Source organism: Rhea pennata, chromosome 13 (genome assembly GCF_028389875.1).
Source record: "Rhea pennata isolate bPtePen1 chromosome 13, bPtePen1.pri, whole genome shotgun sequence".
Classification (NCBI taxonomy): Eukaryota; Metazoa; Chordata; class Aves; order Rheiformes; family Rheidae; genus Rhea; species Rhea pennata.
Genome location: NC_084675.1, coordinates 9,694,967 through 9,716,048, shown reverse-complemented (window position 1 = coordinate 9,716,048; position 21,082 = coordinate 9,694,967). Strand labels below are relative to the sequence as shown.

Genomic DNA, 21,082 nt, shown 5'->3' with positions numbered 1-21,082 from the left:
GACTTATTTACTTAATATATTTATTTTAAAACTCCATAGGGTGTCCTGTTGTACCCAAGTATTATTATGTGCCAGCTGATTTTGTTGAACTGGAAAAGAAAAACCCTGGTAGTCAAAAACGGTTTCCTAGTAACAATGGACGCGATGGAAGGCTTTTCCTGTGGGGACAGGCAGTTTACATCATTGCAAAGCTCCTGGGTAAGAAGCTGAATTCAAACTCTGTCAGGTTTTGACTTGTTAGATGTGAAGTGTATTTGTCTTGCTAATGTTTTTCTTGAATATGAGCAAAACCATTGGCTTAAGTTTTGAATGGACTGTTGGTAGCATGTGTCCTCTGCTTTTGTTCATATGTGATAGGCAAACATTGCTTTTTATTCTTCTTGGTTGATATTAGATTTTCATGCTGCGTGCACACTGTGAAGCTCACTAGAATATTTTATAAAATAGTCTAATCTTTAAAATGCTCTCAACATGATAGGCTTCTCATTTGCAGTTTATTTTCATGGCTTTCTATCTTACTTCCTTGTCTCCATGAGAAAATATGTTAACATGATGCTTACTCTGAATTAAATGTCTCTGTATCAAGTGTACCAGTCCAGTGATGTTTACAAGTTGTCTCTAGCATTTAGTTTAGATTCTTTATAGCTTTAAGCAAGGTAAGTTACAATTTTGAACAATTGTATTATCAGATAAAAGTGATAATTTTTTTTAGTCTGATGTTTTTATCCTTCCTCTAAAATAGAAGAGATTAGATGAGCATTTGAAGGTGCATATATCTTGTATCCTGCTTTGTGGATTCAATACTGCCTAAAACTAGGTTACAGGTTTGTAGCAATGTTTTTTAGAGCATAGATCCAGATAGATTAAATTTTGTCAGCTTTTGCTTATACAAATAATGTTAACAGAGCTTACAAAGACGACTCTGCTTTTGGATTCCAATAAACTTGTGTTTGTGTTAGTGGTGATGAGAATTTACTGAAATTCTTCCTTTAAATACAGTTTAAATGTTGAAAATTACCTTAAATGTCATATTACTCGCATAATTACTTCCATGAAGAAATGATTTTGGCTACATATTTTAATTACTGAACAGTGTAAGTCAATGTTAAAAAACAGTGGAAAACCAACAATATTGGAAACAACTCTTGCCTTTAAGAACTATGAGGCAAAAAGGCCACTGATTTTTTTTTTCAGTAATTTGGTTAATTTCTTTTATAGCATTAACACTACTGTAAATAATTTAACCTAAGTGCCTTTAGACAACATCAGTCTACTTGCATGCACTGGAGTTCAGGTCAATGTTTCCTTTAAAATATGTTTTTGTAACTCATGCACCAGTATGCTAATAAATTGTATGTGTTAATTTTATAGTATTCAGATTTTTCTTTAATTATTTTTGTTTAGTTAGTTATTTTAAATAACCACCTGAATATGCACTGACTCTGCAGAATGTTTTCTGGGAGGAAGTGTGTTGCTGGAGGGAATGGAGTGAGAAGAGGGGCTGAGGCTGGGAGGAGAGACGGGAGCAGCACAGAGCAGAGGGACGGGCTCTGCTCCTGCCAGGAGCTGGGCCGCTTTCTCTCGACAGAAGGCCCTGGCTGGGAGGTGGTCACAGCGGCTGATGGCTGACGCTCACTGGCACAGCTCCCAGGAACAGTAGACTCCCTCTGGTTTTATTCAGTGAACTACCTAGCCAGGGTGTCCTTTGTCATCTTCCCCTGCATTTTCTTCCTTTTGCATTATCTATTTTGCTCTCCGTGCTTTTAAAGCACTGCTAAGACGAGCTAGAGCATGTTTGAGTGTATAAATTATTTAAACTCAGTCTTAATTTACTGCACAGTGTAGTGTTCAGGATAATTTTCCTTTTCAAAGCAGTAAATGGTTTGGATTTCTGTTGCAGCTGAATTTAGCTAATGCCATCATCAGTTATTTGTCTTTGGACTAACAGCTCATTTCCTGTTACAATTGTTGACTTATTTATAGGAGACATGAAAGCGCACTGTGACCTCCTCTAGTGCAGAAATCAAAGAAAGGTTGGGCTGTTTAATGCAAAATGAGATTTTGATGGGAGAATGCTTATTTAAAGGGTAAAATAGCTCATGGTGGACTGTGAACCTTTTTTCAAGACATTTGTTGAAATTTTTAATAGTCTGCTTTTACTGAAGCACTTGACTTCCATTCAGGAGAGTGAAAGTTTTTCCACTTAAAAAGACTCCATGTAGAAAATGTTAAGTTTCAAGTATATCTGGTTATTCTTCAAGATTTCTTCTTGAGCCGTCATTGATACTTAGCTACAATTTTGTCCTTTAGGATTACAGACACATGATGACCTTGAGATAGAGGCTGTATGTTCTTCAGAGCTAAACAAGTACTTGAGTGTTGAATTTCTATTCAAAGCTTTAGAATAATTCTATAAATGTGGGCTGAGGACTTTTTCTCTGTCTTGTGTGTGTGTTGTAGAGTATATTATCTGCATATGTTGTTTTACACATTTCTCTAGAAAAAGCATCTTTTAAAATATACTACAGTTATAATTGACTGTAGTAAGAACATTACTTAAGGGATACCAATTTTAAAATCAATATAATTTTGCTGGTTATTCTTTTAGTCTGTAAATTATATTGATCTAAAACAAAGATTATAGAAGAACTGACTACATAAAATACATTTGCATGCATCTTTTTAGAAGCTGTGGAAAGTACTCAAGTCATTTTGTATTTTTATTCTGGTTTACTTTCAGCTGATGAGTTAGTAAGTCCTAAAGATATTGACCCTATAGGACGTTATATAGCTCCACAAGATCAGCGGAATGTTAGCATGAGATTCTCAAATCAGGTAAGCATAAGCTTAGTTTAAGTCAATTTAAAACTTAATATATTGACTGAAAAATTATCATCAGTATATTCTATAGTTTTTGTATATTAGAATTAAAGTGCTAAGAAATGGTACAATAAAAATGATAGATTAAACACAAATTTTAATAGGTGCTAATAGATAAGTATTTTTCTTTGAGTTGAAAGACATGTTAGGAAGGCAAGAAAGAACCTGCTGTTTTTAATCTTAGAAATTAGTTACCACTTAAAATTTGGAAAATTCCACATTTATAAATATTTTTCTATGATAAGCTCCTAAGAGCTACAAGAGTGGGTTGCTTTTTGGTGTGTATGGTACATACACATGTGTTCCTCTGTTTGGCTTACGTACGCAGTGGGAATGAATGCTCAAGGATGGGGAATGCTTGGAAGCTTTTAATTAAAATCTCCAGTAGATAGAATAACAACACAGAATCATGGTTCATAGGTAGGTAACTTCTTTTATTGTAGAGGTAGGAACTGTATGGATGAAAATCTGTAACTAAAAGATATTTTTTCAGCCTTTTAATTTCTCAGTATAAGGAATATGTGTTGGAAAACTTCCTCTTCTTAGCACTGTGGATTTATTAGTGAAGCATAAAATATGAAGTATTTATCTTATAATCTTCCAAGATCAGAAGTGAACAAATGTTTCTTGAAACATTAAGGTTTTTGTTCTTGTTCTATCCAAATGCTGCTTAAAACCTCTGTTTTCTACTGTTATTACCAGGGTAATCCAAATGCCTGGGTACTGTCTGATTACTTATGATTGAGACTTTTCATTGTTCACGCAGCAGCACTACTGCTCTGTTAATATGAGATAATGAAAGCTCAGAGACTTCATTTCCCATTCCTGTTGTTTTTTTGTACATCATGGGATTATGAATGCTACAGAAATTGTACAGCATATGTACTTTTAAGAGTGCCATTACAAAAAGTTATCCTATACTGAGAGTGTTGCAGTCCATCCATAGCCTATCCTTTTTTTTTTATTTATTCTTGAAACTTTTAGCATCTAAATTTCCCCAGATAAACACTAAAGAAACTAATGAAGATTTGTTCCAAAGATGCTCCATAACATCAGGAAAATCTGTTAGTAGAAGGGAATTACTCTTTTTTGAGGGTATCCTCTATATGATGGGTAATTTCCAGACCTTCAGAGAGGAGTAGTCTCCACCCTGACAACTTCCCAAAATAGGTAATGAATAGTAACTTATTCTCTCATATCTTATTCCTTTCTGGTTTGTTTACATGTCAATAAAGAGTTTACTTAGCGATAAGTAGTTAACCTGCAAAATTCAGCAATATAGTGGGGATTATAAAGGTTTAACAGTATTGAAAGAATTGAAAATGATAACTTAAACAGATTCATTTTGATATTCTGCTTCATCTCCAATGAATCTAGCTCTGGTCACTTTAAAAAATAAAAGGGAGATCAACATAGATGGTTTTGTTCTCTTGTGTCCTCTTGAGCTCATACAGTCCTGTTCTTTCAGTGGTCGACCGTTGTGTAAGCTAGAGTCATTTAAACCTGTAACTGTGCTTCTCACAGGTAACCTGGTAGATCTGATACTTGTTAATCTTTCCCTTTAAAAGCCATCTTTAGTTGCTTCAGTTTGCTAAAATTTTGACTGATCTTTTCCATACTTGTGGTCAGTAGAAAGAATGTTTTTGTTGTCAGCAGAAAGAATGTTTTTGTTGTCAGCATTTGAAAGAGAGAAGACATTTCAAGAGTGATTCCTGACTGTATTGCTAATGAACAAGACAGAAGGTGTCTTGTCTCTTGGTTTCTTGTTTTCAAATAAAGATTTAAGGGGTTTATTCCATAAAAATCTGTATGGAAATCTCACCTTGATAAAGGATGCTCAACAATTCCTGTTACTATGGATATCCTTTTGTACACAAGAGGATTTGAGATGGATTGTCAGTTGTTCAGTGTTTTAAGTGTAGAACAGTAAACAAACGAAGGGTCAAGAAGCTGTGAGGTTGCTGAGGCCTGTCTGCCTTCCTAGTGATGGTATTCTCTTGGTATTAAGATACTACATACTTTCCTTTGGTATATGAAAGATGAAACTCTCTGAAAGACACTGCAGGTACTTCCCAAGGTGCATTAGAAAGAGAGGTACTTCTGAATTAGTGGGAATTTGATAACGGTGGCATAAGATCTTTGCCATTGTAACCTATGAGCAGTGCTCTATAGAAAATGTAGCCAGAATGATTGGTGTCCGTGGATACTACCTGGGGGGCTGTGGGATTTTTATGGGAAACAGGTCCTGTACTTAGCATGTTGTATTATTAGATTAGTATCAGGGCAGAATGTTTGTTGTTACTGGTTTTAATTTAAGTTTGTCATCATTTAGAAGAATTTTTTTTTAACAAGGTTCAAAAGTGAAAGGCAGATGCATATATGTATCAATGTGAGGTGTGTTTTATCAGCAAATGTCTCTTGCAGTTGAAGTCAGCAAACTTCAGTAAGTTTTATCTCTGTCTTGACCTTGTCTTTTTTTAATCTGCATTTTACATTTGCTTAAACAGTTCATCTGAATATCTGATTATGCCTTTTTATCTAACTGAGTTAATTTATGCAGAATCAATGTTAAGCATTTGCTTTAAAGTGCTATCAATTGACTAAAAATAAAATATGAAATGAGAACACCACACAGTAGTTAACTGTATCTTCAGAAATCAGAACCAGTATCTTCCCTTTAATTATGTCTTCTCTTTCCCATATAGCTAAAGAATTTTTCAATTAAATTGAAAGGAAAAGCATTTCTGCTTTTTATAAATTTCATTCCTGTAAGCAGTAAGCCTGGAAATGTAAAAATTTCAGATGCCTGTATATATAAATTTTGTACAATGTTTTGAAAGGTGGTGTATCAAAAAGAAGGCTCTTTATTTGTATTTGAAGCCATCTGCAATGGCATAGGTCTAGAAAACTACTGAAGAAATATTTCTGAGATAAATGCATTTTCCATATAGCTAAATTCTGATATTTTGGTGGCACTGAATGTAATTTCTATAAAAACTTGCCAGTGAAAAACATGATTGGTGGTTTTGCGTGGCTTTGCCACTTCAAAAATGTTTGATCCACATATTATCATGTAGATTCAAGGAGTGAAAACTATTAAATTTTTCAAACACTAGTTTTCCTATTGTTTTGAAGTACCATTGAAGAATACTCTAGAATGAAGTGACTATAGACCTACAAAGGCAAAAATGCTGTGAAGCCTACTGGCAAGTAAGTTTTCCTTCTCTAAAAATTTTCTCTGCAGAAACCTCACTTCAGGCATTTTCACAAATAATATGAAAGAGATGCATTCTTAGGTAATTTGCTTCAAATCAATTCTTTCAGATTTCAGACACATTCTTTCTTAAGCAGGAGATATTCCTGTACCTTTTGACTTCTAAATCATCACCAACACTTCTAGATGGAAATAAGGAGAAAAAAATCTTAAACTCATCATTATTGTTTTTGTCTACTTATCCTTCTTCCATGGACCTCTTGGTAATACCTACTTTTCTCAATTTTTTTCTTTTGAATCTTATCTCCTGTTGCTCTTTTCTCAGGATGTAGTGGTGTTGACTGAGCAGCTTTATGTAGAAATATCTTGTATCGTTAGCTACAAATACATCCTTTATTGTGTCCTTTTACGGATGCAAAATCTGTTGTTTTGCTGTACTGTACTGCCCATTCAAACTGCAGAGTATAAGGCATGGGATAAGTAAACACACACACACATGCTTGTAGTATCACCTGGAGAAAGTCTGTTGGGAAAGTGTAACTACACTGATCATCAAAGTCCACTCTATTAATTCAGTTTTCTTAATATTGCCTCTTTAAACTTTCCTGATCATCACTTAGTCTGATTTCACTTTAGTCAAAAAAAAGAAATACTAGGTGCTGGCTTCCATTTTTCAGTAAATCTTTTTGAAAATATTCTTGCAGCATTTTAAGACTTTGATGTTTTTATAATCACTACTGAGGCATATTATCATACAAGAATGTAAGGATGTTTATATAATTATGTGCTGTAGCTACTAACTCTGCACCAAGAAAATTAAAGTAAATAGTGACATTACAGACCTGTAGAGATTACTAGAAATTTGAGATCCACTCAGAATTTGTTCTGAAATGGAATTTACTTTCATTTATACTTTTATAGCATAGAATCATAGAATCAGTAAGGTTGGCAGGGACCTCTGGAGATATCTAGTCCAACCTCCCTGCTCAGCAGGGTCACCTAGAGCATGGTAGACAAGGTTGCATCCAGGCGGGCCTTGAAGATCTCCAGAGAAGGAGACTCCACCACCTCTCTGGGCAACCTGGTCCAGTGCTCTGTCACTCCCACAGGGAAGAAATTCCCCCTCACGGTCAGGCAGAACTTCCTGTGCTTCAATTTCTGCCCATTGCCTCTTGTCCTGTCACACGGGGCAGTTGAAAAGAGTTTGTCCCCGTCCCCCTGACACCCTCCCTTCACATACTTGTACACATTGATAAGATCCCTCCCCTCAGTCTCCTCTTCCCCAGGCTGAAGAGGCCCAGCTCTCGCAGCTGTTCCTCACAGGGCAGGTGCTCCAGCCCTCTGATCATCCTCGTAGCCCTGCACTGGACTCTCTCCAGTAGCTCCATGTCTCTCTTGGACTGGGGAGCCCAGAACTGGACACAATACTAGACACATACATTTCATTTATACATTTAAAACCATTTTGATAATATATCCAATAAGTCAGTAAATAAAACCAATTTTTTTTTGTTTAGAAACACACTTTATCTTCACAGAAAATACAGTTTGTTTACATTTTTAGGACATTTATACTTAATACATAGGTTTATATACTTGAACCACATTTAAGTGTCGCTGAATCAAAAATGAAGTTGATCATCAGAATACTGAGGGGGCACTTCTGCTCGTTTCGGTTGCATAGTAAGTGCTCTATGCTTTCTTGTATCTTGTGCCAAAATCTAGAGCTGCTTTTCTCAATTGTTTTGCTGAACATGATTTTAATTTTAGAAGGCACAAAGCTAACAATTCTGTTCCTAATGTTCTAATACTCTTATATAGTGAAAAATGTGGGATGCTGCTTAGGTAGCATGACCAATCTGTAAAATCTAATGAACACGAATTACTGATCTGGTGATCAGAAAGCAAAATTTTGTTAAATCCTTGAGAGAGAAGTGTTCTGCTGTACTGAAGAGGCTATATTTTACCATTTGCTGCATGCAGAGTTTTGCTTCTGAAGGTCTGTTGTTCCTCTGTAAGGCATACAGAAATGTCTGAATGAATGACTTCAAAGATTGTTTGGAGGGAGTTTTATCTAGATTATTTAAATTAACGTCAGTAGAATGAAAGCTACATCATACACTCTAAAACTTGCAAAATGTGATAATAGAGGGCAGTTTCATTTCCTGTAGAAAATCATGCAATCAAGTGAGCAGTATAGTCAAGACTTCAATGGTTGCGAATACTAAAATATTCATTTAATCAGTCTCTTTTTATACATACATACGTACACACACACAATATATATATGGAGAGAATATATGTATATATTAGGATTATAATACATAGGAATATTTTGTATAGTATATCTATATAAAGAAACATTCTCTGTGCTAATTTAATGCTCCAAATATTTTACATTTCAGCTTTCAGGAAGAGGTCTGTTGTTGTTGTATGTTCCATCTTGACAAAAAAGTCAGTGTGGCACAGGACCAGAATTCTGTTTGCTCGTTTTAGACTGTATTCCAAAACACACAGAAGCCTAAAGGCAATCAAAGAGATTCTCCTTCACACTAATAATTTGCTTTGTAATGCTAATGGTCAGTAGCATTTCTTGCTGAATTCCATTCCAGAGTTAAAAAAGAAAATGGAATCATCCATGCTCCATTTACTTTACTAAAAGAAGATGATGAAGGGCATTCTCTTCCACAGGGAAGAACTCTTTAGAAATTGATTCTGTACAAGGGCTTATTTTATTATTCCTTTGTAATATCTCCATAACCGCAAGAGATGATACTGTAATACAAGTTCAGTTGTTGCATTCTATTTAGGAAAATTTACTATATAAACAGGCCTGTTAATAATTATATTTGAAAAATGTATGGTTTTCTTGGATGTTGTTTTTGTTTTTTTTTTTCCACGGGAACATCTGAAAGCTGCTTTATTGCTGTCTTGTATTTAACTTTATTTTCAACAAAAAATAGTAACCTTACTAAATTGTCAGAGTAATTTGTCTTCTGAGTTAACCTGAAATGTATGCATAGACTTACAGTTAATTAATGAAATTCTCTGCATGCAATAACTATTTCTGCTTGGAAGACTGAGTAGTCATTCATGAGGACTTCACTTAAGTCACAGGAAATGGAGGTTTATGCCCACTGGTGATACTGGGATGAGAACAGGCAAAATGATAACTTTTTTTTTCTTTTATTTCAGGAAAGTAGATAACTTATGTAAAGAAGCAGGTCAAATTACTTATTTCTTAAGATTTTCAACTACCTAAGTTACTTTAGGATTAGTTTGTAGCTAATTTTGACGATTTAAACAGATGCATGACGTTGGATGATTTGTGTTGTACTATTAATACGAGGCATATTCTTGCATTTATTTGTCTTAATGCACTAGTCTACCACAGGTAACACAATTTTATAATTGTTAAATCTTATTTTAGAGTTTGAGGCATACTGGTGTCATTTTCATTTCATTAAAACAGTCTGGTGTGTTAGAACCTTGACCATAAACCATTTATCAGTATTTACGTGCTTCCAGAGGTGTTTTTCAACAATTCAGTTGCAGTTTATAGCAGCAAGGTTATGTACAATTGCTGCTGTTGCTCACTTTTGATTTTTCTCATTTTGTTCCGTATGCCTAGAAAGCCCAGTAGGTACCATTTTAATCAGTGCTCTGATACTGTGCTCACTTTCTGACATGTTTTTAATGATTTTTGGAGGGGGAGTGGAGGGGGGGACTCTGAGGTTTCCTGGGAATATATGCAGAAGGGCATACAGCAATAGCATCTGTCCACTGAGACGGCACTAAAAGACCAATACTGAGCTGCTTTGTCTTCTAGTGGCAGGAATGGAGTCAGAGTTTTTCCTCCTTCAGCCTTCCTCTGACAGTTTATAACCTTGTTATTAAAAAAGATTTTTGAAGAGGAACAATAAAAGGTCTGTCCTGTAATTTTGTCTCCTGAGAACACTGGGATATATTTATCATTTGCACAGCTTGGAGAACATAGTTGAAGCTGAACCCTACTATGCAATATGAAAAACTAAGGCAGAAGGATGAACCTGGCTTGTGGGGAGTCTATTGCAATGTCTTGAAAACAGTGGCTGATGTTGTGTAAAGAGCTGCTTAGTTTGGAGTGCTGGATAGACATGAAACTGAACACATTGAAAAGAAACTTTTAACAACAATATCCAGATTTGTTTAGTGGAGTGTTTAGGAATTTAATGTTCTCTCTCTCTTTGTGTCTCTCTCTCTCCCTCTCTCTTTGTGTCTCTCTCTCTCCCTCTCTCTTTGTGTCTCTCTCTCTCCCTCTCTCTTTGTGTCTCTCTTACCCTCTCTTTATATATGTGTGTGTCTGTGTACAGCTAATGCTATGTGTCACTATCCTTTTTAAAAAAGGATCATGTAACTTTTTCATGTATATTGTATCTATTTGTTATTTTGATTTGTGTTTTTTCTAGATCAGTATTTATTATCTTCCACAATACTTTTTGCACGATATTTTTTTCAAATTATTTTTCACACAAGCAGGTCTTTCACATGATAAAAATGAAGCAACAAGTCATGTAGAAAAAGATCTGCAGTAGCTATTGATAAATTATTTCAAGTGCATCATTCAATGAAATTTAGCATATAGTAAGTACATTTAAATGAGAAATGAAGGAATCAGCAATTTATTAAACTGTATTTGGCCTGGGTATTATTTTCTAGTTGTGCATATTAAAATTTTTAACTATAAATTGTTTTACCTATAGTTTAGAGCACAAGAATCCACTTACGCAACAGATGTGGAGAGTAAGACATATAGAAACAGGGAATTTTTTCTAAAACCTAATGTGTTTTTCCCCAATCATCATGGACTTGACTATAGCTATCATGAATAAGCCTTGAGGATTTTTGTCTATACTTTCATTTCAAGAAGCCTTTCTATGAATACCAGTTTCTGTAATGGTGAAAACAGAACAGAAGGGAACTCCATAAAAGCTGTTGAAGAACTCTAATTTTGAGGTGAAATTGGCAGGTTTTGCTCTCTTAATAAATACTTTTGTTTAGTTGGTAGAAATTTTTTTTGCTTTTCTTTGGAGCTAATCTCTTAAAATTAGACTGTGTTGTGCCAATTGTGCTGCAGATGCATTTGTTTAATGATGGCTCTCATGTTGGAGAATGCTCTCTAATTTTCTGCAGTCTTTGCTTTTTATTTTAAAAATGTAGTATCTGTTAAATGTCACTTAGCTTCTGCCTTCTTATCTAGTCTTCCTTTGTAGGCATTGTAACGCTTCTGTCAAAAACTTATTTCATATGGCAAAAAAACTGAGGATCTTCAGTTGAAGTGTAGTGCTGATGTACTTTCTGGGGAAAATGTCATCAACAATTTCTTTTGCAAATCCTAAGATTTAGTTTGATATCAAGGGTCACAGCTGCCTGAACAAACAGATGTTCACTGTGAACTTTTTTGTTCTAAATCAATCTATTCACATACCTCTACAGAGTATGTATTTTTATGTAATCAATTGATGGAAGATTTATTTAATTTTTGTTATTCACATTCTGGTAGTTTATAGTTGTAATTATTTAAATTAAGGCAGTTTGGTTACAAAATCATTTTAGGAATGAAGATGCATGCTCTTTTTAATTCTTACTGTTTTTCAGTTAATTAACAACACAGAAAAATGAATAGAGAATAAATCAGACATCTCATTTTTAGCTGCTAAAGAAATGTTAACTACCATTTCAAGACCCAAGGAGTTCAGTCACTAATTTCACTCAACATATTGAATTAATTATTATTTGCGTAACTTTCCCATACAAATTACTATTATTTATTTCAAACATGAAGTACACTAATGATGCAATAAAATGCTGCTACTTCTTGCAAAATATAATATAACTTTTAAATTTTTTCAGGCATGTGAAGCAAAAAATTTTTCTAATATTACCATTTATTCAAATTAAAAATAAATTAATTAGTGAAAAAGATTACCAGAAGTCTAGATATCATTAATTCTCCACAATGCGTTTTTCAAAGTGTTATTGACAGTACAGTCTTTCAATGATTTTGAGTGTAACAGGTTTTAATTTTGTGGTGTTCTTTGAGTTTGTTTACACAGTGAAGCTGTTTGGCAAGTAGACGGTAAAAACAATGCAGCCACTAATGTTTGTCATATTCATGAAATGTTTAAATATTCATCATGTATCTAACAATAAATATTTGGTTAATAATGCTAATAAATATTTGTTATTTTTTAGGGTCCTTTAGAAAATGATTTGGTGATACATGTGGCTTTGATAGCAGAAAGTCAGCGGTAGGTGTTTACTTTTATTGAGAATGTTTACTTTAAGGAAATGTTGAATAATAGACATCTTAAATTTGGTAAAGGTATCCAAGGAAGCATGGAAGAAAATATTGATGCTTGTGTATCTGTTACCAAGAAAATAGTTAAAACTAAGATTATTCTGTGATGAAATTTGTCATCATTTTGTTTGTAGCCTACAAGTTTTTCTGAACACATACGGAATCCAAACTCAGACTCCCCAGCAAGTGGAACCAATTCAGATATGGGCTCAAAAAGAACTTGTCAAAGTAAGAAATTCTGCATTAAAAAACTATTTTCTATCTATCTGTATGTTTCTTTGTAATTAAGAGAATTTATATCAAGCTATTGCAGTTGTATCACTTTGAGTTTATCTACCTTTTTTTGTGTTACTTATTACAAGATATACTAAAACTGGTCAGTTATATATACGTAATTAGAGCCTTCTACAAAACACTGAAGCCTTGAAGTTGTATGTTACCTGATTAGGCTTAGTCCCTGAGTAACTTACAAAGAATAATGAATGAATAATGAATGAACAATAAAATCTTAAGAATAATAATTTTATAGGTGTTTAACTATGAAATTATGATGGTTTATGCCTACTGCCTTAAATACATTTTTTTGACTGTTGCTCCTTTGCTTGTGTTTCTCAGTCAAGCTTAGTCTATTATGCCTTGTTCACTCCTCAGCCTGTTTTACAAGCCAGTTTTCTTGATAATACATCCCAAAACATATTCACTCTCACTGTATTGGTCCTGAAATTCTGTACCTGAAATTTTTGATTTAACAAACAGATACCCCATAAATTCACCGTAGAAGCATATATTGTCTCTACCAATCATCCATCACTTCTCTGGTCTCCCTGACAAAAAGATGAGACCTTCATTAAATTATGTTTATTCCTATTTATTGTGCTTAATTACATTCCTAGCTATGACAATTCCTGTCTTAGGATTTCTTTTTCAAAAGCTGTGAAACATCTGGCATTTCTGTCACTTTCTTTATGGTCATGACAGGTAGGTTCATTTCCCAGTCAAAATTTACTTTTAGAAAGTCTTGAAGCGATTAAACTGCTTGATGCACATCCTTTTCATACTGGTCTTCCAGAAAAGGCTATGCTATTGCTGTAAAGTTGAAATAATTAATGCTTTAGGAATGATGAGGAATGAGGTTTGATCTCAGTCTCCCTTTCCCTCTCTGTCTCTCTCCATCTCTCCTCCCCTCACTTTTTTGCATTTTTCCCCCCTACTAATGGAAAAAAAAAAAAAAGCTGAAAAAAAAGCTGGTAGTACCTGTCAGTGTTGGTGGGGAGCGAAAGCTAATGCCTCAGATTTGTGACGCCAACTAGTGTTTCAGGGGCACACTGAGCTTTAGAGTGACTGGAACACAAGTATCTGTAATTTTGGGAAGAGGAGGGTTGATCTTTATGCAGAGAAGGGTTCTCAATCTTTGCTATTCCAATGCTGCCACTTCACTAATTAGAAACTTGTGAAATAGTGGTATATGGTAATAATTTAAAGGTTCAAAGCTCCAAACTTCAAAGCAGATGTGTCTAAAGAATAGTATTCTATTTTTCTTAAGAAAATATTTTATATTTTATGGTCTAGCAGAATAAAGGTCCCTTTAGTGTTAAATTATAATGTCTAATATCATTCACATGGTCTCCATTATTTACTACAAAAAGGTGTTTAACAGTGTTTTGATTTTTTATTATGTATACGTGGATTATTTAAAATTGTTAATGGTTTGATGTTTCCGTTCTTTTTCCACTTGACTATGGTTATTCAGAATGGATGAACTGGTGATGTAAAAAGGGTTTTATTTATTTATTTTGTTTTTTAAGTCATTCGCAGTATTAATGTGTAGACATAGGCAATACCAGGAAAGCCCTAAGCTGACAAGAGTAAAATGATAGTGTCATATTTGTTCATATGTTCCATTTTTATTTGCTTTTGAATTATCTTCCTGTAAAATAAACAAAATGTTCCCAAATAAGGAAAAAAAAATGCAGCTTTCAGTCTAGTTTAACTGATACATTTATATTCTCTTGCCCACAACTTAGCTGTCAATTTCCGTATTACGATTTTATTCTGTTACACTGTAATAAATGAAGACTATTTCTTAATATGCAAGTCTTGCACCGTTAGTTGAAGTAATAGTAGGCATATATAATGTAACTCAGAAAAATAAGAATTAGCAATGAATAATGACATACTCCCTTTTGCCTGTGTTGTTAGTGCATTAATTTTGTATGCCTTTATTAAAATCAGAATAAAAATCTTAAATATTTCCTATATTACTATTTTACCTTTATATCCCTATAGGAAAAGCATTACAGAAAGCAAAATTGGCCAAATAGCATATGCAAATAATATTTTTTAAAACAAAATTTCAATAATTTAAAAAATATTATAAAGAATATAACGAATAGAATAATAATAATTATAAGAAGCTAAAAGTAATACCTAATACAGAAAACAACAACTTTTAGTATTTGATTTTATTATAGAGTTACATTTAGGACATATCTAGAAATTTCTAGATACTAATTTGGTCTGAATCAGCCTTTTAGTAGTGATAGGTTTTCTCACTGCCAAGTGTAATTCAGTTTTGAAACTTCCTGCAGTTTAGGAGGACTTTGTGGTGCTTTGCACAAGCTAGATGTTGCACCCATGTAAAGTAATCATCATATTAGGATCTGACCCAGTGCTGTTGGTTACTGTTCAATGAAGACAACACTCTTTTAATGTAAACCAATGTTAACTTTACTTTGCCTGTCATGAGCAACAAGCTTTCCCAAAGCCGTTATTAAAAGGAAGGAGGGGGACCACACACCATACTTCTGCAGCAGCTTATTGGGCTGCTGGAAGTGATGTGAATTGCATGGGATTGAATGGCTGATGAGAAATGGTCTATTTTTATCTTCTCTTCTTGCATTTTGTGTTTCTTGCTTCAATTAAGTAGCTGTTTTCTCTTTGCTGTAAGTATACCCATTTTTATCAAAGTAATTAATGTAGTCCTTGAACTATAAATGCACCTAACGTAGTGTTCTCTCACTATATTGATTGTTGTTACGTGGATGTATGTTTAAAAAAATATATATATATATAGAAAGATCGTATTTTATGAATCTCATTTTCTGGTTAAAGCAGAATGCACACAAATTCCTATCTGAGACACAGTAGGAGGGTAAGATCTGTGTCTAGGTTTTCCTTAGTGTTCGTGATTCTTTTTTGCAGGCTTACTTCCATTTGGGTGTCAATGACAAATTGGGATTATCTGGAAGACCAGACAGACCTATAGGATGCCTTGGAACATCAAAGGTCGTTGCAAGAAATTATTATCTTACAGTTGTTAATGTACATATCAGATAGATATGGAATTAGCCTCTGAACATGAAAAGCTATTTTAAATAGAATTTAAATGTAATTTTATGCACAAATTTTATTTTAAAGTCCTTGTAACGTATTTTGTAAACCCGTTAAAAATGCACATGTTCTATCTTGCTGTATTATATTATGACATGCCTGTCGTAAACATCCAATTGCAATAATAATTACTGGCCAAAAGAGGCTATAGGATAATGAGGTGTACTGCTTTAACTAAATTAGAATGTGAGTCAGTATACATTATAAATACCAGAGTACCTAAAATCAGATATGTAGATTTTATTTATTTATTTATTTATTAAGCCTTTTTCCATTTATTATTTCTTTGATAGTTCCAAAAGACTTTTTCCACCTTTTTTGGCTACTTTAATGCTTCAAATATTTTAAAGAAGAGATTAATGAAAGCTTTATCTCCCAACAGATTTATCGAATACTAGGAAAGACTGTAGTTTGCTACTCGATCATTTTTGATCTAAGTGATTTCTACATGTCTCAGGATGTTATGATGTTAATTGATGACATTAAGGTATTTATCTAACTTTTCATTTGAAAAATAACAAAAATAGTCTGTAGAAGAATAAACTGCAGTTTGATTAAAATATAAGACTAAAATGGAATGCTGTACAGTGTGTATTTTTTTTTTAAATAAATTTGTGAATTTATGCTGGAGAGAATATAAAGATGAATATCCTGCTAGCCCCGTATAAGTGTATATCCATATCTGACAAAGAATTTACTCAGATGTGATTGCGAATGCTGGAATGCAGCACACATCCTCGTTTCTTTGAGAAAACAGACGTTCTTGGTAGGAAAAGGTATGACGCTGGTCGTCTTAAGGGATTTATTAAAGCCTTAACTGGAAGAAATATAATTCAACTTCGCACAAATAATAAAAATTGCCGTCCTTCCCACAGCAGTGCAAAGCTCACTTGCTAAATCCTCTGTGCTTGAGTAGCTATTTCCAGTGCATAGAAAGTTGTACTGATTATTTCATGCTAGTGGTCATGATTCAAGACCTGGATTCTTATGCATATTTACTAGGTCGTTACATGTAGTTCAGTACATCTTATTCTCTGTGATCAGAAAATTTGTCAATAAGCAAGCTTGAAAGCAACTTAAATTCTTAAGAAAAAAATGTGTAGCTGTTAATGTTTTGATTATTAGTTAAGGTTTTTGTAACCTATTGGGTTTTTAAGCAGTGCTGTTACTTTAAGACAAAATTTGTTTTGTAATTTATACTGCGTATTCTGATGTGTTGCCCTTGTGTTTTTTTTTTATTATTATCTAACATATATTTCTTACCTAGAATGCACTGCAGTTCATAAAGCAGTATTGGAAAACCCATGGTCGCCCACTGTTTGTTGTACTTATCCGTGAAGACAATATAAGGTAAAGAGAGAAAGAAGAGCATCATTTGTAGTGTGACTTTACCTAATTAGAAGATTAATAGAATTCTGTTTAAAATTTTAGAGGGAGCAGATTCAATCCAATATTAGATATGTTGGCAGCCTTTAAAAAGGGAATTGTTGGAGGAGTGAAAGTTCATGTTGACAGAGTACAGGTATGGTGGTTTTTTTCTGAATGTTGTGTTCATATCTGCTATTATTAGTTAATCTATTCTCATTACTTTTTTATGTAAGTTTTAAATATTTAGTATCATAACATTCAAATCAATAACTGAGATATTTAGCAGTTTTTGTTTTATCTCAAAAGAAATATGAGCTTATTAGTCTTCTAAAATTGCTAATCTTGATAAAGGATTTTCAGAAGGGAGGAAGCTTTTTCTTTCTGTACCATTCATCCATTCTGTGAATTTACCACCAAAGGATAAATCAAGTATTAAGGGATTTCTTTTGCTTAGAATATCACTGAGGAAAAAAGGTGTTTTAAATATATTAAAATTCTTTCTTGAAAGAAACAAGATCTAATTTTAACGTATTTCCTGTCTGAATTAATCTTAAAACAGGAACGTTATCCTGTTAAAATGTGAAAATTGCTGTTTGAGTCAGGTGCTGTGTTTAAATTAAATATTTAGATGTGCTAGTTAATCCATTTTAACTCACACCTGTTGAGGAAGCTCTCTTTGTAAGAGAGATCAAGGACAGTTATGACATCTTGTATCCTAGAAAATCATAAATTTGTAAAGGAGCTGGCTCATCTGTAAATTAAATACTCATAGCTATAATAGTTAAATATATCCCTGTAACATTTTAAGTATTTATATATTTACATTAGTCATGTCAGCCATGCAGTCTCTTGTTAGCATTTACTTTTCCTGTAGCGATGCTGTTGCCATCTACCAACACCTTGCATTTAAAACAGAACAAAACAACCTCACCCCCCAACCCGTAGACAGTTTAACTAAAATAATGTTAATAGTTTGTATTTGATCAAAGTGATCATAATGACATTTGAAAGCAAAGCAAAACTAGATTTTGGGTAATGTTATGGACAACAGTTAATATGAAGACCAGGTACCTTTTTTATATGTACAGAATGGGTTAAACTATGGGCACAAATCAATTCGGGTAGATCTGCCCTTATGAGAATCATTAGTGTAACGGGGCCCTAGTAAGACTCAGTGCAGTTACATACTTGGCCAAACACCCTGAAGATTTCTTAGGTAATTTATAAAAAAGAATACTGTGCTTTTTCCATAAATAAATTCTTACTGCATCCATAAAAAAAAAATGCACTAACTTCTCCATATGACAGCACAATATGTATAATTAAGTGTATTGCAGCATATTAATTACTAATATCAAGATTTAGTTCCTAATTTGGCATTAAAGATATAAAAATGGTTTGGGTTAGATGGAAATTGTTGTCACTCTTATTTTTTCTCAACTTCCCTTTTTTGTTTACAGCTTTCCAAAGCCATGTCCTCTTTCTTTTATCCTTTTTATATGTAAATACTAGATGTTAATCATCAACATGCTTATTGGTAGTTTTTTTCCATCACTTTAGAAATAATCTCTCAATTTCACTGCAGAGTTGTCACTTTTGGAAATGGTCGCTTTTATTATGAGGGAAAGGATTGGGTGAGAACAAAGGATATGTCTAACTTCTGTAGTGTTTCCTTAACTACATAATTCATCTTGAGAACACTTACGTATCAAATTGGGTGAATCTTCTTGTAAAAAATGTACACAAAATGTAATTTCATTTAAAAACATATACATTGAATAAGCTGTATAAGACATCAAGTTTTTTTCAATTTTCACCTTTACTGTTTCCATCATCATCACGTGTTCAACTGGATATGCAAGTCAAAGGATGAATGACATTACCAATAAAAGCAAAGCAGTTTTTATTTTCAATCAACTTACAGTTGATATTTTACTGCAAACTTTTGTACAATGAAAATGGAATTCAAAAGTTCCCAGTACCTGCATCAAATTTTGTTTAGCTAATGAGAACTATCAAAAACATTCTTTAAAAAATTTCTTCAGTATAATACCTTTTCTTCTAGAAGCATATGCATAGGAGAGTCATGTAAATTTGGAGTGAATGATAAATCGTTGATGGCAGGTATGTAATGTTTTTCAGTCTGAGCTGTTGTAAGCTGCACTTGATGTGTAAACTTTGGCAAGCATGTTCAGATTAAAGAATTTCTATAGACGAGGAAATGCTTTTATGCTGTGTTTTTTGTGGACCATCACTGAGATTGACAGGTGAAATTGCTTCTCAGAGATATCTAAATAAATGGGAATTATCATCCAAAACATGGTATCATGCAAGATTTTGAGGCATGTGAATCTTGTGATCTCAGATGTTTTCCTCAGACCTGTGGTGGTTTTTTTTTTTTTTCATTTCTTTCTTTCTTTCTTTCTTTCTTTTTTTTTTTTTTTTTTTTTTTTTTTATTGGTGCGAGGGATTGATACTACATGATAAAGCTGTATATAGCAAGCAAAAGAGTAGTGGAACTCTAGAAAAAAGACAGTAGTCCTGAGAGGTTTTTGCTGTCATGAGACCTTAAGAACGAGCTGAAAGAAGAAAATATTGTGAAAGTATAAAGATATGTGGAACTGTAGACAAAGAAACTACTTCCCTAATGGAAACCACCAGCAACATAGTGAGTTAGAATCAGATCAAACAACAGCCATGTACTTTACATCTATGTATTTTTTTTCAATTTTAATTGTTAATTTTTAATTTCAGACGTTAATATCTGGAGCAGTTGTTGAACAACTTGACTTCCTAAGAATCACTGAAACAGAAGAGTAAGACTATGTATAAATAATAATGTTGAACTATTTGATAATTATAATGTTTTCTGAAGTGTGAAGAAATTAAATACTTACTTTCCAGGACTCCTGTATTTAAGAGCTTGGAGGAGTTGGATCTTCCAAAACATTCAAAAGTCAAGAGACAGTCTAGTACTCCAAATGTTTCTGAACTGGAGCAGCAACCAGATGTAAATATTAATGACTGGAAAAACAAGTCAACATATGAGATTCTGCAGAAACTAAGTGTAAGAAAACTTGATTAAAAATACACTATAATTTAATGCTCCTGAGACAACAAATGATATGCTGGTATTCTTCTTCACAGCAGCCTACTGAGATCAACATGATTACTGTCATGGCTTAATGTCAATGATCTTTGTGCATCTAGAGTCCTTTTAAATACAACTAATAATATGTAATGTCTAATATTGTTCTTCATCCCCAGGGAACTCTCCCCTTGATAGTCCTTAACTCAACATCATAGAACTGATCCTTCATGCTCTAACTCTACTGGCTTCTGTTTTTTCCAGCTGTCCAAATCTTCCTCTAGTAATACATGACTGTCTAAAAGGGCAGGAATTTGTCATGCATCATATGAATAAATATTTTGTTTCTAGACTAAATAAAAAAAAATAAATAAATAAACTTCAGCAGTAGGTATTCATTATGATAGACTAACTTTTAATAATACTGAGGGAGAGTTTCAATCTGGTATTTTTCCTGTATCTAGGAATAGACTACCAGGGACTGTTTCTAGTTCAAGTATTCTATTTCAGTAGGAACACACAAACTATTCTACATGGTTTACTATGCCATCATAAGCATTTGTGCTGTAAATGACAGAAGCCAAGAGCAGAAAACCAGAGAATATTTTTGAGGCCAAATTATTACAACTTAGTATGAACTTAGAGTATTGTCTCTGCAATAATCAGTGAAAAGGACAGGGAATACATAAGGTATTAGACAGTTGTGATGAAGGAGCCTCTCCCCTTAAGAATTAAATTTATAGAATTTTCTTTCTTTTTTTCTTTTTTAAAGAGCCCTCTAGTTTAATTTGAAATTTGTAGT

At 33.4% G+C, this 21,082-nt stretch overlaps 1 protein-coding gene across 5 annotated transcripts in view; it reads left to right on the top strand.

Annotated features, from left to right (window-relative positions):
- Positions 1-21,082, top strand: part of PHKB (phosphorylase kinase regulatory subunit beta) — a 90,514-nt gene that overhangs the window by 49,636 nt on the left and 19,796 nt on the right. For all 5 annotated transcript variants that reach the window (XM_062586549.1, XM_062586554.1, XM_062586550.1 and 2 more), the window contains 10 exons: positions 40-198; positions 2,741-2,835; positions 12,329-12,384; positions 12,569-12,662; positions 15,636-15,719; positions 16,207-16,311; positions 17,092-17,174; positions 17,256-17,346; positions 19,947-20,008; positions 20,097-20,259. In XM_062586549.1, the coding sequence (XP_062442533.1) occupies positions 40-198; positions 2,741-2,835; positions 12,329-12,384; positions 12,569-12,662; positions 15,636-15,719; positions 16,207-16,311; positions 17,092-17,174; positions 17,256-17,346; positions 19,947-20,008; positions 20,097-20,259 (992 nt within the window). The remainder of the gene's footprint in view (positions 1-39; positions 199-2,740; positions 2,836-12,328; positions 12,385-12,568; positions 12,663-15,635; positions 15,720-16,206; positions 16,312-17,091; positions 17,175-17,255; positions 17,347-19,946; positions 20,009-20,096; positions 20,260-21,082) is intronic.